The 17,976-nt window shown below is 39.3% G+C and overlaps 1 protein-coding gene and 1 long non-coding RNA gene across 2 annotated transcripts; one reads left to right on the top strand and one right to left on the bottom strand.

Annotated features, from left to right (window-relative positions):
- Nucleotides 1-1,140: 1,140 nt before the first annotated feature.
- Nucleotides 1,141-11,340, bottom strand: LOC144663930 (monocarboxylate transporter 10-like). The gene is made up of 4 exons (XM_078525024.1): nt 10,660-11,340; nt 5,495-6,078; nt 4,439-4,808; nt 1,141-3,839 (listed from the first exon to the last, which is right to left on the bottom strand). The coding sequence occupies exons 1-4, from the start codon at nt 10,850-10,852 to the stop codon at nt 3,193-3,195; spliced, it is 1,794 nt and encodes a 597-aa protein (XP_078381150.1). The 5' UTR covers nt 10,853-11,340; the 3' UTR covers nt 1,141-3,192.
- On the top strand, nt 4,683-17,865 carry LOC144663962 (uncharacterized). The gene is made up of 3 exons (XR_013572707.1): nt 4,683-4,818; nt 5,767-6,106; nt 17,462-17,865. It is a non-coding gene; the product is annotated as an uncharacterized LOC144663962 (long non-coding RNA).
- The last annotated feature ends 111 nt before the right edge of the window (nt 17,866-17,976 follow it).

Raw genomic sequence — 17,976 nt, forward strand, 5'->3', positions numbered from 1 at the left:
AACAGGTGTTTCAACCTTATAAACTTATTAAAACATGACATCGGTAGCCACTGACGACGACAAAATGACTACACAGCATAGAGTAAGGAAATTTTTGCAAAAAGTGTAAGTTATCGATTCCATGTCAAATGAATTGTAATTGGAATCAAAACGAAGTGCAGAAGTCCTCTAGATCTCCAGGGTTGGTACTGATCTGTTTGGGTGGAAGTCATTCTTGTCTCATTCTTGAGACCATGAACCACTTGATCAATGATCAGCACCAAGATTAATGACGCCTGGCTGATTGCAAGTTTTTGAGCATGTGAAGAATGCTTATTTTCGACTGCCAGCTAATGAGATTATAGTGGAAGTCGGTGAATTGCAAACTCGTCAAATTGGAATTGGCCAGAGGCTATCATTATTGGTGCTGAACGCATGAAAGATTATAAATTGTACGAAACAATGGGATTTAGATCCACCTTTACCACCCTCCAGCAGGAGCTTTCAAGATACAAAACTAGGCAGAAAGTAAGCAGTGTTTTTGTAATTAAGAGCGATGTTTTAAAATTTCTTTCCAGGCGGATAATGTATCTCTTTTGATCAGTCCAAAAAATAATAAGTATTATGTTATTTGCTTTGTCAAATTTACCAACATGTACTTTCAAGAATTCTCATGAAAATAATGTTTGTCGCAGTGGCCTAAGAAATTTGTTAATGGTAAGCCTGTTGAAATCCACATCAAAAGGGTCCAGGGCCTTTGATAAAACCGGCCTTTGATAAAACCTGGCACCCGCCGGAGCACCTGCAAGCTAAAACTGGTACAGCTCTCCTTTAATGGAAGATGTTTTTTAACCTTTTTTTCTTTCTTTTTATTGCTCTCAGAAGGGCGCTGCACAGGGGCAACCACCTCCTTCAAATCTTATTTACAGCCTTGAGTTTAAGTCTTGGCCAGGGTAGTTGTGTTCTTGACACTTCACTCTCACAGTCTCTCTTCTCTAAGGAGAATTAATGGGCACTGACAGATTGTTGTGAAACCCTGACAAAATTGCTGGGTGTTAACATGACGTGATGGACTGGCATTACATCCAAAAGGAGTACCAATACTCTGGGATGCTAAGTGTGGCAGAGCCCTTACCCATGATTATCACTGAGACAACTGTATTTAATTTTTCCAACTTTAGAACAAGTTGCGTTTATTTACTTTTTTTTTATCAGTAAAGCAACTCGAAAATGAGTTGATAGTACAAAAGAGTTCTAAAGAATCCTTCACACTAAGTAACACAAACATGTGGACTGGGAAACACAACTTTAAACTAGTTTAAAATGAAAACTGAAGCACATTTACACCCTAATTGGGTGGTCTAAACAGCAGTGTGAACTCAACAATCATCAACTGCGAGACCTACAAACACAACACATTTTTTATAACACTTATAAAACAAATGAAAGCTTACATCTTTAAATGACATACCCTAGTGCCCTATTGCAACAAAAGAACATCTTATTGCCGTGCAAGCTTCTGCTGTAAGAACACAAGATATTGCTGATCTGCATCAATTTGATTTCTCTCCAGCGCATGACCCTTTAATGGAAAAATATTTCCCCACTTTGTCATTGGACACTTCAGGTAGCTCTCTCTACCCATGTCTGCTAACGATTCAAGCTTTTAGAGCAAAATAACAAGCAAACGAACAAAAATAGGCACTAGGGTAAATAAACAATGTCAACAACAACAAAAATTTAACAGTTTACCCCAAGGAAACTTGTGTAAAACAACTCTTACAAACTTCACCACAACAATCACTTTTAAATTATTTTAAAACCTAGTCCCATTGTTATCCCCTAGAAGAATAAAATATATTATTGTAATGTTGGTACAAATAATCTTAAAATATTGAACCAGTGGTCAACATAAATAGCTCTTCCAAAGTTACCGCACCTTTGGAAGATTTTTAACTGGAAAATGTCTTTTTGAGAACAACCATAACTTTTCTAAGTGAACATGTTTTATAATCTTCAATCAAATATAATTTGGTTTTTGATGCAGCACTTTCCTGCTTTCTCTCAACTACTAAGAATTAAATAAATTTGAAAACATTAACATAATCGTTGATTGGCACATGATCATGCTTTGTTTGATTTCAAGATCAAACAATGTGATACAAATCTCTTGTTAAAGATTTAAACTGAATTTAACTATCACAGAAATAATCATTTTTCAGAACAGATGGCTTTGGTCTGTGTTTCATGCTTCTTACGTTAAAGCAGGAGAATATTAATTTCAATATGTTGATTGTCAAAATAACTGTGATTCACATTTTTGGCTTAAAAGCCTTTTCCTGTCAAAGGTGTCATTTTGAGCTACAGCTTATGTATGCACATAGCTGTAGCCATTTTGTAATGCCATTTCATTGGCGCAGTTTTGAGTTTGTTTGCGTTTTCGTTTTGTTTTTGTCGATTATAACTTTTTGATACAAGTTTCAACTCTAGGAAATGCCCTCTAATAATTATTATATGATTATGAGGTAATCTAATGTACGTAGCTCCTCCTTAAATATTGAACATCTCACCCGTGGTCAGGTTACTTAATGAACATGTCACCCTGAAACTGATTAATCTCGCAGATTTAACCCTTTCATTTCCAAGAATAATAAGCTTCCTTTTTTTCCCTACAGTGTTCATACATTGTCAAGAAGTCAGCTGACGAGAATATAGAAAATCATCAACTATGCAATTTGCCATCTTGATGAACTGCTATATATTCCCATAACTTACATTAAAAAATTGTATGGTAGCCAGGAGACAGAAATATTCTTATTTCCATCTAGGAACTGAAAGGGTTAAACTGCTAGTTTTATGTTATGGTGATATTTGTTTTCAAAACATCACACTATTGATTTTATGAATAAAATTGTTTAGTGCAAAACCATGTAAGATTTACAGTACTACACTAAACTTTTTCATAAGTAATTGGATCATTGAATGATATATTAATTAAATAGTACTTTTAGTGGTTTAAAAGCATTTGATGTTCCTACAGAGGAAATGTAATTTTTCATTTTAATTTCTGATTTTGCTTTTGTACTTGAAGTAATTATTGTAAGTAATTTTTCAATAACTAGGTATTCAAGTACTCGCTTTCAATTAGAAGCAGAGGACTTTCCACCTCATACGAGGCATATTGTCTGTGCCGCGTTGTAGTGTGTCTGTGCCCTATACGACTGTCTCTTTGCCTACAACGACAACTCTTTCTGCTGGGGGTGGAGGAGGCTGTTGTGGATTGTTTGCGATGTGCTGAGGAATGCATGCTATGCTTCCGCATTCGCTGGATGCAATCTCCTTGGGCATGTCCATGTATCGCCTTACGAGGGAGAACACAGAGCTACTCAGTTCCCCTCTTAGCTGTAGCAACCGACTTCTTCTAACATTTATGGTGTCAACAGACACAAGACATGTCTCTCGCACTGTTGAAATGCTGTTTGTGCTTAGTCCAATAGTGTTTCTCTTATTGTTGATACTGAGAGTTGACAGGCCATTATCATTGCTTGCAACGCTGTAGAAAGACACTGGTCTGAAATTATCATCTTCCGTTTCTGGTTCTTCAATGATGACCTCAGGGATAGCAGGATAACGATCTCTGTACATCTGTTGCTCCTTTTCGGCAAGGGCTTTTTCATCAAAGTATGTTGGTTTCTCGTTAAAACCACTTTCATCCATAAGAACCACCCTGCCCTTTTTGTCCTCTTCTCTGTCTGGCATGAGAAATGGAATGCCGAACATCATGCAAGCAGCAGCAGTCGGAACAGCACCAGCAATGTAGAAGGCCACTTGATATGAGTTTGAAGCATCATAGATAAAACCTGAAAGAGAAGTGAAAATTCAAATTTAGATTTTTTGGAAGTGTAATAACTCTATCATGCATAATATGTGCATAGTGCGACGTCGCTTACAGCATGATTAACTTTATCTGGGATTTCACGATTACAACTGGTCAGTGTGGTTTTCTGTTACCGTAACATTTCTGTCGTCCAGTTTTGACGACTTTTCCCAAATTACACAAACAACCAAGAAAAAACAATTTAGATGATACACAATAAATTTTGAACACTGATGATCTTATACTTCTGGATTAGTGCTGGAGAGAGGCTTTTGGGCAACCAGGCCAAGGTCAATTTAGAAAAAAGAAAAATAAATTTATAAACAACTTATCACACAGTCAGTGAGTCAGGTTTTACATCAGGTTTTACATCAAGGCGCCCAAATGTGTGACCACTTTTAATTTATTCACATTCTTTCATGCAGATTTAATCCAATCAGAAGTCAACTGCAAGCTATCCATGGCTTTTGATTGGATTAAATCTGCACGAAAGAATGTGAATAAATAAAAAGTGGTCACACATTTGGGCGCCTTGCTGTAATCATTAAAAAAATTGAACATGTTTTACTCTTTTTAACTCACCAGCAATTGGGGGCCCAAGTGTAAGAGGAACAGACTTGAGGGCAAACAGAACACCAACACCATGTGCCATCTTGTCTCTTCCCACTATGTCGCCAGTCAGAACAGGAGCCAAAAGCACATAGCACCCTTCAAAGAAGCCAAAAACTGTGGCGTAGATTACAAGGCCAGTGTATGAAGTAAAAACAGGACAAAGGGTGTTGCTGATTCCAATCATGAGAAATGAGATCTGGTAGAGGTACAGCCTGTTCACTTTTGGGTGGTCAGCCATCTTGCCGAAGAGAAGACGTCCCAGGGTGGATGCAACTGACATGATGCCGATGAGAAGTGTCGCCTTAAATGGGTCGATGCCTTCTTCAGTGGCAAGACGCACCTAAAAAAAGGTTCGGAAATATGTAGATTGACAATGAAATAATAAAATTACAGTTGAACGTCAACTTACAGTAACCTTCTGTGATGACCAATCTCTCTACCATTGCCAAGTCTTTTTTTGTTCCAATTCTGATCTATTCTATGACCATACAATGAAATTGCTTAACAATAATATTGCTTAACCTCTCGGCAACAGCCAGTTATTTCTGTTCTAAGAATGACTGTTGGAGAGAGGTTGGACTGTAAGTTTGGTTGTAAAAGTCATTTAATATCATGCTTGCATTCTGTGTGACTAGTTCCTTGTTGGGGTGGAGATGAAGACTAGACTCAAGAGAGCCGATAAAAAATTCACTGATGTGAAGCAGTAAGGGAAGCAAAAAAAAAAAAAAAATCTGCAGCTTGAATGGGATTTGAGCCCATGACCTTGACCATGTTCGAACTTCCAGCTGAGCTATGAAGCAACAAGAGCAGGCCAGTTGCGAGTTCTATTCATGTCTGGCATAAAAATTAATGTATGTTCTCATGTTATTCTAGCATAACATCATCACCTTTTTAGCTCAGTGGTAGAGCATTTACACTAGTATTCAGAAAGCTCAGGTTTTTCATTGTTTTTTTTGTAACTGAAGTTGCTTTACCGTCGCAATGATCACTTTGATTTAAGAGGGCAAATAAAATAAAGGAACTTACCAAGTGGACAAATGGTACAAAGTAGCCCAACATCCACAGAGCCAGTGACGCACACCACAAAATGTATGCCTTGTTTTTAAACAGTTCCTTGAAACTTTTCAGAATCGCAAATCGTGATTTCTTCTCCCCTTCAACATGCTTTGCTGGTTGAAGAAAGCCTGTGTTAATGGGCCTGTAGACAAGCGAACATAATACCACACACGCGAGCATCCCTGCGGAGATCCTCATAGTGTTACGCATTCCAAGGTTCTCAATCAATTTCTGCATTATAGGTCCCATGCACATAGTGCCAACTCCACTGCCAGAGGAAGTGATCCCATTGGCTAATGAGAGGCGTTTTGAGAAGTACTGCCCCAAGATGACCACAGATGGAAAATAACACATGCTTGCGCCGACTCCAAACATGAGACCATAGGTCAAGTCCATTAGGTATATATTGGTTGATATTGAACCTAGAAGACAACCACCTGCAGCGATCATACAGCCAATCATTGTTGTGCCACGGCAGCCCAACTTCTGGCACAGGGTGGTGGCAAGAGGCCCAAGTAAAAACATCATGCCGTAAGTTATGGAACCAACCCATGCTGAGGAGAGAATAAACGATTTGTTCTGGTTAGTTGAACATTCTTATAGACTTGTAACTCTATACATGTACCTTATATTAGCTTGCTAGCTAGCTGGTGGGATGAGCACGGCAGAGAAAAATCATAGACAAAGCTGCGATTGGCCATAGCAAAGCCATGAAAGTTACTCCTCCCCAATTTCCTCGCGGCCTTGCAGCTTGTCTCTGCCATTCACCATAGACATTACTATACAAAGCACTCACACTCAGTCGCAAATACATACAAAATCTCCTTAATGTCTTGATAAGTTTCTTACAGTGCCATCAAGGAGAATTTGATAATATAATAGCAGGGGTGTAGCTAAGAAACATTTTATTCCAGACACCTGGTTTTCATTAATTGTGTGATTCAAGTTTTTAGCCTGAGGCCTACGCTTTCCGGTAATCCGGCCATTCTTTCAAGCCGGTGCTATTTGTTAGCATGATAACTTAGCTTCATCCCTGCAGTTTTCATCAGTGACTTTCATGTGCAATATTTTATTCATGTATCAAAGAGACATTAGATAGACGGAGAGAGATCCCAAAGAAAATTCTAACACATTAATTAAAGGCATTTCCGGATATAAGCAATAAGATGGCTATCAATACAGGAATTTTTAAAAAAATAGATCCGACTAGCATTTTTTTAAATTTACTGTCAACTCATGATTTGCATTAAATAAAAATTCTAAATTCTCAGTTTTCTATATGGCTTGAGTTTAATTCACTGGTACAAGATAATTTGCAACTTAATGCATACCGTAATGATTCGATTAAGCGCCCTCCTTTCAATAAGCGTTCCCTTCCGAATAAGCGCCCCCCTTCGAATGTGTTTTTGTCAATAAGCGCCCCTATTCCAATAAGCGCCCCCATTCTAACAAGCGCCCTCATTCTTATAAGTGCCCCTATTCTAATAAACGCCTCCTATTGTGGATAACTGCCCTAGTGAAGTCATCTACTTAAGTAGATGAAAGATTAAAGGTAGCTGAACTTGCAACAATTTACTGCTGTTACAGTTTCTGTTATTGTTAGTTATCTTAATATTTATTAAAGTTTTGTTTTGAACATTTGGTTATTTCTTGAAAAATTAAATTAGCGCCCTGTCCCGAATAAGCGCCCTGTCTCGATTAAGCGCCCTCCCTTGAGGTGCAAAAAGTAAATAAGCGCCCGGGCGCTAAATCGAATCATTACGGTATACAACAATGGTGTATTTTGTCCTAACAACCAGTTTGAATTCACCACCATGTGTTTACATGTATTGGACCACCATCAAGCTATTGAAAACACCATTAAACTTTTAAGATACGCACGTAGTCGCTACCTGTGCCCAGAGGAAAACAAATCTATTATTTTCTGAGAAGCAACAGGTCAAATTTAAACGAAAACAGAGAAAGCTTTTGTTGTGTAGAAATAAGTGTTCTGGACTCGATGCCAATGGCAGTGATATTTTTCGAAGCGTAAAAGACAACATTACTGTGTTATCTTTACGCGTCCTTCCAACACAAAAACAGATATTGGTTTTCAACAAAAACATAGCGTGTCTGAGTTGGAGAAGTGGTTTTGCGGGTCGCGCACATTGGCAATAAGTCAGCCGATTATTTTGGGGGGATTAAAAAACTGAGCCGTCTAGCAGAGGTAAAGAACGACTCGTGAGAAGAGCAACTACAGAAAAACATTTGGAAATAAATTTAGGAAATTATCGCGAGGAAAGAGACGTGCGCGTGCGAGGGCATGTTCTCTCCAGTAAAATCACGCGTGAGCTCGCGCTTCGCGTCTCTCGACACGCGCTCTAAAGAGACCACCCCACGAAACCGCGCGTCTGGTTTTTAGGTCAAAGAAATTTGCTTGTTTATGGCGTCGCTTTTAGGACACTGTTTTGAAGTCGTAAATTTTAGACACCGAATGGTTTCCAAAGATGCTACAGTCGTTTTATAAATATTGAATTGAAACTGGTAATTAGTTTTAAAATTTTCCGCCCACGGATCGATCGTCTCAAATTTTCAGAAAATCACATGGCCTTGATTGGAGATACAATTAGCGAAGGATAAAATTTATAGCAGAAACGCATCATATATCAGCTAAAAGAATTAATATAACAATAATTCAAAAAGCAGACGTCAAGTTTGTTAAATTTAAATTTGCGAGGATGTGTGAGGTTTTTAGCCAAAAAAGTATAGAGAAATACCTGTTAAAATGTATTTGCAGTATTTGCGAAACGGGACAATGTTAAAAATGTACAAAAGGTACAAATTTCTCTCGCGTTTCAAACGAGGATCACTTTTCACTAAGCGTGTAGTTTGCCTATGGTATTTGTGAATCTGGTTAAGTTTAATATCAATAAACATTAAGACAATTCCGCCAAGAAGATAGTATTAAAGTATTATACCAGCATTTGAACATATTTTGATAATTTGGGCGCTTGTAATCTGAAAATCTGCCTCGAAAGTTTATTAAATTTAGGCTTGAGCATTTGTTGCAAAAACACACTGGTTTTCGTGTTATGTGGCAAACTCGGTATTAAAACAGCATGTTGTGTTTCCTACTCAGACCATAAAATTATTTGCTGCAGGAATATCGTGCAACGCGATTAAGTCGTAAATCAAAGTATTCCGTGAGCATTGTTTCTCGAAAAAAGGGGGATGGAAAAACCCGCTTCCGACGATGAAATTTCTGAGGTTCGACACCCGTGGTAAACTAAACTCCACTATTAAATTGCCTTGTTTTTACAACCTCTTATATCAACAAACAGAGGAAGCTTTAACAAGCTCAAGCGTCTTTTTATATTTTTATCTCTTTCGTGCATAGTAGTCCTGGCTTATAGCAAATAATTTAGAGCCACCCGCCGGGAAACACTGCGTCATGCTTGTTGCGAAAGAGTGCACGTAAATATTTCCTCTGTAAAGTCATTTTACTGAGCTTAGTCCCATAATACGGAAACTGCCTTTGGAGGTCCACTTTGGGTATTTTTCCTCAAAGGTTGCTAAAATCCGAGCCGGAATTTGGTTTTAATTTGCGGTGTGAATAATGTCGAGTGGAGTATATGGATATTTTTTTTCAAAAAATGTATACAAATGTTATTTAAAAAAAAAAATTATAGCTCGTTACTTTTGCCCGTTTATGTCGTTTTGCACGTTCGCTGCCATGTTATTTATAAAGTAGAAATCCGATCTTTTTTTATCCCGCTATTAGGTTCGGATTAACATGACGAATTTCGACATTTTATAGCAGGGATCTTTAAATATAAAAATCTACAAAATTTTACATTGTTACGGAACGTTTATACCTGCAAATAAGCATCTGCCTTGAGCGGTAATTTAGTTGTGTATTGTTATAAAATTGGCATGAAATTAAACGGGTGCTTTTTAAAACGAGTGCAAGTTTAAAGCGATCGCGCGGACCGAGAAAAAAAGAGGCTTTGAAATTGCGCTTGTTATGTTGCTTAACTTATCTTTTATTTGATGTTTTCGTAACGAAAGCAGTTCTGCTAGAGATAAGCTGAATTCAAGAATTATTTACTCAAGCAAAAATAAAACAATAGTACAATTCTCTTCGGTTGTTATCATGTAATGACATAACCTTTTGAATGCAAATGAACCCTGTTAAACTTGGCCAGTACAATGGAAATATTTACAGAAGCTTTTCCTTTAAATTCTGGCAACCAAAACGTAAACAGTGTGTCATCTAAGTGGGGAATTAGCTTTGCAAGGCCAAAACTATTTTTTCGTCACGAAATTCGAGAGATCTTCGTGAAATTGTGGGTGTGTAGAGAGGATTGGTTTAGCAGTAATGGAAAACCCCTAAAATTCACGCAGCTTTAATCGAAGCGTTTCTATTGGCCGAAAATCAAGAAAAACAGGTTTTTGACGACACTTTGACAGCGCTTGTCAAGTGTGACAATGAGGAGTGAATCGATCGAAGAAAAAAAATTTTCGATGGAGCACAAACTGAGCTCCTCAAGTGAGATGAAAAATCGTTTAGCTCTTAAAATAACACACGCATTCCGCACATCAAGTAGTGTAAATCGCTCGAAAAATTGAACTTTTACAAATATATCGGGAAATCATACGCAATCAAAACCCCTTGTTCGCAGATGCGAGAACAAGAAATTATTTCAGCTACCTCCTTACATGACCGGCGCGGGCTTTCCTTTCCGCTGTAAGCCGCAACCTGAAGGGCGATGATAATCAAATCGTTTAAACATCTGATGTTGAAGTTTTTTTGGCCCAGATTGCAAAAAAAAAATTTCGCCGGTCGAGCGAGCTGCCTTGGATTTTCAATTTTCGCCGGCCTTGCGGCTTTCAATGTTTTACGAAATATTTCGACCGCACGCTGGCGAGAGAGAAAATGTACTTGCAACATCACTTGAAACATTGAGCGAGGAATTATGGCAATCATTATTCCCTGCGCTTAAATTGCTAAATTGTACAGGCAGCAGCTAGAAGCAATTAGCGTTCAAGAAGAGAGATTAAAAATAAAACACAATACAAGCAAGCTCATTTGCATCTTGTTTTTGTCATATCGGCAGGATTACAGAGAACGACAGAAAATTTTTTTTGATCGTTACCTGCATCAGCCTTGCCCGTGTTAAATTCGTTAAGCAGCTCCACGTACATAACGCCAAAGTTGTTCATGGTCCCAAGGACGATGAACTGTGTGGAGAAGGTCGCCAGGCAAACAAGCCAGCCCCATCCACCGTCAGGATATGGAACAATCACTTCAGGCTTTTCTTCCATCGATTTCTTCTTGCAACAAGCCATTTCTGCGAAGAATTTTTTTTTCTCAAGCGCTGGTATATCTTTAGACCTCCAACTGGTGTGGATGTTTCTTTGAGGTTTTCGCTTTCAGTGCACTGGTTGTGCCGATCCAGGCCAGCGAGCCTTGTGCTTAGTAGGAGATGTTACCTTGACCCAAGTTTGGAATCGAGTGACAGAATCGCGAGCCGAACGACTTCTGCTGTGCAGAATTGAGTTCTTTATTTGGAGAAGTGACGTATGTGTATCAAGCTGACATTTCCTGGCGCTGATTGGTCAATGACACATGTTTACCGCAAGCCCTTCGGCTATAGCGCTGATCACGAGTAAATTCTCCAAACTGAAAGAAAAACACAACGGACTGTCAGCTGTCACGCGGTGTAAGAAACTCATGTGACTAGAGATTTGCATGACAAGATCGAATTTGGATTGTTTGCTCGTGCTCGTTATCGCGAAACTTTTACCGAGGAACCCCAAAAAGTTATCTACCTCTTGCACTTCGCTGAGGTCGAATTGTACAGAAATAAACACGATCGAACGTTCGATATCGGGTTCTATGCGTTTCCGGCACGTGAAACGAACATGTTACATAACGACCTTTAGCCTTTAATTTGGGAGCTGAAAGAAGGAACCTTTTGTGGTTAAATAGCTTTTGTGTTTCGAAAATTGTTTTTCACGTATGCAAATATACTAACGCTTTGCAAGGAGTGCAAGTTTTAGAACTTGCTGCCCTTTCAAATTGATCTGATCCAGAGATCTACGTAATCCAAATTTTTTATCCGTAGGTCAAATTTCACAGGGCGATGGTCGGTGTGGATGGACAAATCTGTCAACACGAAAGATGAGTTTTTCCCTGAGGAGAGCTGTAGCTCATAAATGCTAAATTCAAAGCCGCGCCGGCGTTTCGGTTGTAATTGTGCAGCTCACATGAAATAAAAAATAATTTTATGCCTGTTTAGACAGTGCCTTGCCTCGTTTATCGGTTGTTCTCTTGTTTTCTATTTTTAGCTTTAAATTCTCGCTTAGCTGGTCACTCGGGTCTCAAACCTTTCTGTTTGTACAACATCTTTTGTCCTTAGTTTTATGCCTCAGTGATTTGTAGTTTCAAATTTTAATTGCAGCAAACTTAAATCGCGGATCGATCATACGTGAGTTAAACGAAGATAGAAAAACACCCAGGAGAGCGTTCAGCTTTATACACTTTACACAAACAGACACTTGAACCTTCTGACAGGAGATAACGCGCTTGTTTGAGCGAGCATAATGAAAATAAATCACAAAAAACATGATTTATTGTCAAAACAACCTTATGGACGCTTCCTTCCTGTATTTAAGTTTGGAGAGAGCCGTTCAAGGTAGCCTGTTCGAACTTGTTAGTAGAAAATAAAGGGAATGTTCTAGTTCTTTTGATATTTTTTTCCTCGACTGTGCTGAACGCTCTGAAGCGAATCAGTCTTGTGATCTGTGTGTGACACTGAATTGTTGAACTCCCTTTTTCTCCACCCACACAAATTTTCTTGTTCATCCAGATTTAATATAAGTTCTCGTTAAAACGTAATGCACAATAATAAAGTTTGGCGCTTTTAATTGATCCTGAACGGATTTACACGCTGTTTGCATGCTATGGCGCAATACTTCTCAAACAAGTGGGCCTTGATGGGCAATTTTGGACCAGAATACCGCCTGCCCCCCGGGTGACCGGCGCGGGGTCGTAATTGCTAAAAAAAGTCAAAGGATTTTGCAGAACTTGCTAAAAAAATCCGTTACCACGAGAGCTGTGGCAGTGAATAAAATCAGTCATGCAGTTCGAGTTTTATTTAAATTTCAGATCTTTTCAATTTTTGCTGTACGTCCAAACAGTTTGGCTCCCGTGGGGGGATCCCTTCGTCAAAGTTGCTTTACCCGGCTGGTCGTAAGGGTAAAACTTTGTTGATCATATTATTGCCAAGACCAGCTTGCATGATAAATTCATTGCTAAAATTGCTAAAAAAAGCAATCGTCGTTAGTGAATTTTCAAATCGTTCGTTTTCAATCTCAAAAATGGATTTAGATCATAGAGAGTTCTGTTCACAAAGGCTGACGAAAGTGTATTTTCGTGGCTCGGTCGTCTTTTTTTTCGCTCACCGCCCCTTCGATTCGATTCGATAATCACCCTAAGCAGGAGGCGGGGCAGGAGGGCTCCTGCCCAAAGACAGTATAATTTACGTTCAAGCTCAAAACATCGCTGGGAAATAGCTTAAAGAATTTAAACTAGGAATTTTTTTTAGAGATTTCGCTCTTGGTGAACTTTTTGCCAGGTCATATTGCTGACTTATGTTCTTCACTCCCAGGAAACAGGTCTTATAATATGTTGTCATCGGTACACGTTTCTCGGTATCTCAAGCTTATTTCTACGTCACACTGTTTTGATTTTCTGGCGAAATTTCAGAGGATTTTCCTCCTACTTCCTCTCAAATACGATTATAGCGTGCTTTCTGCTGGCTGACAGAGAACACCGCCATATTTGGCCTCCCTGGCTATGTGGTGGTTCCGACATGCGCTCCAGCTTCACATCTTCACAGGTGAGAGGGCAGTGAGATTTCTCTCCGTGAAAGCAGCTGAATTGACGCAAAATATTTGCTTTCCGAAGTTTAAATTAAAATGACAATGAAAAAGAATGATTGCTTTTTAGAAATGCGCCAAACCTAATGCCAAGGCCAAGGTGAACGTCAAATGGCCGGAAATCAGTTCACGTACGACTTTAATTTTATGCTGCGCAATCACATTAATTAATCAATTAATTATCCGGTAACAAGAAAAAAATGGAGCTGCGAAAGGTTAGCCAGCAAATACAGCCGCCTCTCATAGGCGCGGCGGCTGCATTGGCAGGCAAGCTAATGGTCTCAGAATAGACGTTCTTTGATCAGTTCTGACAAAGTAGTGTTTGTAAAATAGAGTTGTAACTTTATTCGCATGCTCAAAAAAGGAACCCCACCTGCCCTGCTGAACGAAACCCACTTATCCCTATCAAAGGCCGAAAAATTCAATATCTTCTTTGCGGAGCTGCCGTTTTTCTCCTAGATCACGGTGTTTTGATGGGAAGCATTTCACTTTCTTTTTCATTGACTTTCTCGCCAATTTGAGGTTTTCATTTCTAACTTACAACATCGTAAAATTTTGTAAAAATACCAAAGAGAAACAACAAAAACAGATTTAAATGCTTTAGCTAATTTAATCGTAGATCGCAGTGGAAGAGGAAAATACCTTGCGTAAAATGATACCTTATTAAATTTATTTTTAAAAATTTTGAATTAAGTTCTGCTCGAGACGAAAACAGGACATTTTCCAGTCATGTTCCTCTGAAACACTCCTACAAAGCCGAACCTTAACTCCAAGACACCTATTTATAATCTTGTATGTAGGGCGTACTAAATAAACTCCTGCACGCACACCTCTGGCGTGGCTAAGCTTGGCTATCTAAAATGAAGAGAAATTGTACACTTCTTGTTCTGAAAAGAAAGTTACATGCAATTCACTCAAGAATGATTTGAATCAAGTACTTTGCAACCTTCAACCTAACGCCTTAATTATACGTCGCAACAGGGTCGCAAGACTGATTTAAATCAGTGCAATGTGCATACGAACAAGTTGCATCCACAGCCGGTTTATTGCGTATGGTAGTCGAATCGATTTTATAAATCCCGATTTCTCGACCTTTTCGATAACTCGAACCAAAAGAAGCTTCCCTTGGATCGAACACTGCAATTTAACCCGCAATTTCTGGAACTCCACGATTTCTCAAACCAATTTTCGTTTCCCGACACGAGGTTCGAGAAATTGTGACTTCCACTGTACTACATACCAGCGAAATTCTGTGGGCTGGATTACGTTTCCCCTCCCCTCCCCCTCGCTTCCCCTCCCCCCCCCCCTCGTAACCGTAACGTGCGTGTGTGGCGCCTACACTAGATGTATACCAACAATTGACCCTGTAGGCTAGAAACCGGGGAATGTCGAGAAGTGTGATAATTGACGTGTTTACATCGCATTAGTTTTTTTTTGTAAGTATCACGTAGTACTGTAGCTGGATGAGGTGATTTTTTTGTCCAATGAAAATTGCCCACGAAGATTGTTTTTGTTTTTCAAGGCTGATAGGTAAGAACAATGCTCTAAGACGTTTAGGGTCACTTTTACTTTTTATAGGGCTTTTGTGCAAAGAAGGAAAACAAACTTTAGACTTAATGGCACGATACTGCATGATTTGCTATTTTTAGGAACTCGCGGTTTTGGCAAAATGGGCCACTTCGTTTGTAAAGTTTTCCCGGGAAGGGTAGGGGCACCCCGATATCAGCAAAATCGGTTTTTGCTGGTACAGGTTTTCAAATGTTTTTAATCTCAAATGGGGCGTACATTTCGTCTCTTTGGATAGAGTCAGGGTTAAAGATTTCTTTTACCAGAAATTCATCTTCAAACAAGAAAGTAATCCAGAGAAACAACGAGAATAAAACCAGTTAGTATTTGTGCTATCTGTGACCTCTATACGGAGGATGATGTATAACGCGAAAACAGTCCGGATAAGTTCGAAATACGGCATGGATTAAGAGGACATGTCAGACAAAAAAGCCGTTTCAGGAAACTCGCACATTTTGGTATACAGCCCTTCAATAGGAGAAGGGTTTTACGAAAGACCTAAAGCAATAGGCACAACCCCATCTAAAGAAAGTCCAATACTCTCTAACCGCCCTCCCTCCCTCCCTCCCTCCCAAAAGTTAGGAGTCAGAAACTCTTCAAACGCGCGCAGTCTTTGTAATGGGTTGTCGCCGGAAAGTATGTTAATTTCTGGTTAAAACAGGCACGTTTGTGGCTCAATTTTGAGAAAAATTAGGACTGTTACCAGTTAGTAGATTTTTCCGTGAGTTTCGTCGAGATCAAGATCGTACTATCGTATACGCTCAGAAACCCCACCTAGCAACAGTTTTTTTTTTTATTGTTGACCGCTGTTATCTCAATTAAGCTAAGCTAAGCTCAATTAGCAAGTTGTCAATTTCTTCAAAATTTGATAGCAAAAGTCTACTGTTACATAAAACACTAATCTTCAGCTGGATTTCACTTATCGCTTCCAAGATAGCAATTAACATATGCCCCGTCATGTAAGACTTGATAGGGTTGCGTTCACGGGTCAGTGACTGTATGAAGCGCAGAGTTATGAAAATACAGCTGTGCGTGGACCATGGACTAGGAAATCACAGCGACTAACTTATCCCTTTTCCTATTTAACCACCATCTTCCTTGTCCTATCTTTCTTGTTTTGAATTCACATTTAGTTCCTGCCTGGAATCGGAATTAGGCTATTGTGACAACAAGAAAAGAACTAAGAAGTTTGCCTAAAAAAAAAATAAGTAGAACCAACTGCAATGAGGGTCGGGAAAAGGGGAGGTGTCGGCTCACGGGAATTAAAACAGACTTTTTACGAATCAGGCACAATTCAGCGTTTGTTTTTATTTTTCACCCATATACTACTAGAAAACGGACGTGTCGACCATTTTGAATTATGGCATACGCATGAATTTTTTTTTTCACGATTGAATGCCGTAGTCTACAAAAAAGAACTGGTAACACTTCATTACTTGCAATTCTTGCAATGTCTGCGATATACGTTTTCTGGGACATGTGTCTGGGACATACAGTCAACTCCCGCCTTGCGGACACCCTGTTATTACGGCAGAGGCTGAAGTCCCGGCGAATAAAAAAACGGACACCCAATTGTGGTCCCGAAGGTGTCCGTTATAATGAGAGTCACTGTATTGGGATCTACCTCCATTTCTGTTTGGCCTGCACAGAGAAACTAGTGAATGGAAAGAGGAACTGTCCTCTTCTGCTATTTACATTGCGTGGCTAATAGAAAAGGGATGCAGTGTTTTAGTGCAGCTAGTTTACCATATTCCATGAACTGGGGTGGAGTCTCACCGTTATTTTGTGCGTACCACTGTTCCCTGAAAGTTGTAGGTCCGAGAAGGGCTACCATTTTAACAGCTAATTAACAGAGGTCGATCTATAGTCCACTACTGGATATTCTCTTGTTATATTTGTACTTCAATAATTCTAAAGAAGACCTGTATCTTAGAAATTGGTGCAACAGCCGCTCTAATTTTTTCGTGTTTTTCGATCGATGAGCGGCGCGGTGAGACCCGGGGGAGAGTACTCGATACGCTTCTGGGCGAGGGTAAACGCTCGGACTTCCCGCCACCCCCCTCCCCTATCCTCGCGCGCTCGCAGACTACGCGCTAACTTCGGTCTGCTTTTTTAGCGGTTGAGAAAATCAGACAGAGTATCCGCTGCCTTGTTAGTAAGGTCTTCTAAAGAAAACCTGTTCTTTACTGTAAAGATGCGTGATACTTTTAAGATATAGCCTGTCTGACAGTGGTAAACGTAAGCTCAGACAAAGGCAAAATGCACAGTAGGGATGCTAAATTGCAGGGTCTCTCAATCGTTGGAGAAGGTACTAGAACTTGCGGGTTCATACTTAGTTTTTGTTACCGTATGTTTTAGGGTAGGAATAAGCGATTAAGGCTGAAAAAAAATGGGTTAACCACCATTAATTTTTTAATTTATTATTTTTTGATTTCTTTTTCGTGACAGGATCGCCCAGAAACAGCAAGCTTGCATTCTATTGTTCGTGGTGTTCATCCAAAGAATCACTCTTTATCAGTCATATTTCCATAATAATTTCTAGAACGTTAACAAATAGATAAAAAATTGCTAAGTTTACAACACATCAAGACGGAATGGCCTGAAGCCAGGGATTACTGCAAGAATTTGTTCTGATACGAGAAGGTCACCTCTATCTGCAAAGTTGGAATTCACCCTTGGAGTCTGAAATCGATATTTATTTTATAACGGCTCTGGATTGTTTATAGTACTAGAAAAGGACCTCATGGACAGAAACAGTTCAACTAGGCGATAAGAAAGAGAGGGCGTAAAACGGCTAAAATAAAATATTACTATCTTGTAATCTAGATATATCAGATGAACTAGAAAACAAATTGGTGACAGCGACATCCCGGTTGAAAACATCAGGGACTGGACCATTATTTTTCGGAGAGGGGTGGATAACTCTTTCTACCGGATAAATCACCAGTCACTTTCCAGGGCCT

The sequence above is a fragment of the Oculina patagonica genome, chromosome 8, assembly GCF_052425735.1.
Source record: "Oculina patagonica isolate OP01 chromosome 8, crgOcupat, whole genome shotgun sequence".
Taxonomy (NCBI): domain Eukaryota; kingdom Metazoa; phylum Cnidaria; class Anthozoa; order Scleractinia; family Oculinidae; genus Oculina; species Oculina patagonica.

Coding starts and splice junctions, on each gene's coding strand:
- LOC144663930 (XM_078525024.1), bottom strand. CDS start 10,852: ATGGCTTGTTGCAAGAAGAAATCGATGGAAGAAAAGCCTGAAGTGATT. Junction 6,079..10,659: donor CACGGGCAAGGCTGATGCAG/GTAACGATCAAA, acceptor TTCTCTCCTCAG/CATGGGTTGGTTCCATAACT. Junction 3,840..4,438: donor ACTTGGGCCCCCAATTGCTG/GTGAGTTAAAAA, acceptor CTTCTCTTTCAG/GTTTTATCTATGATGCTTCA.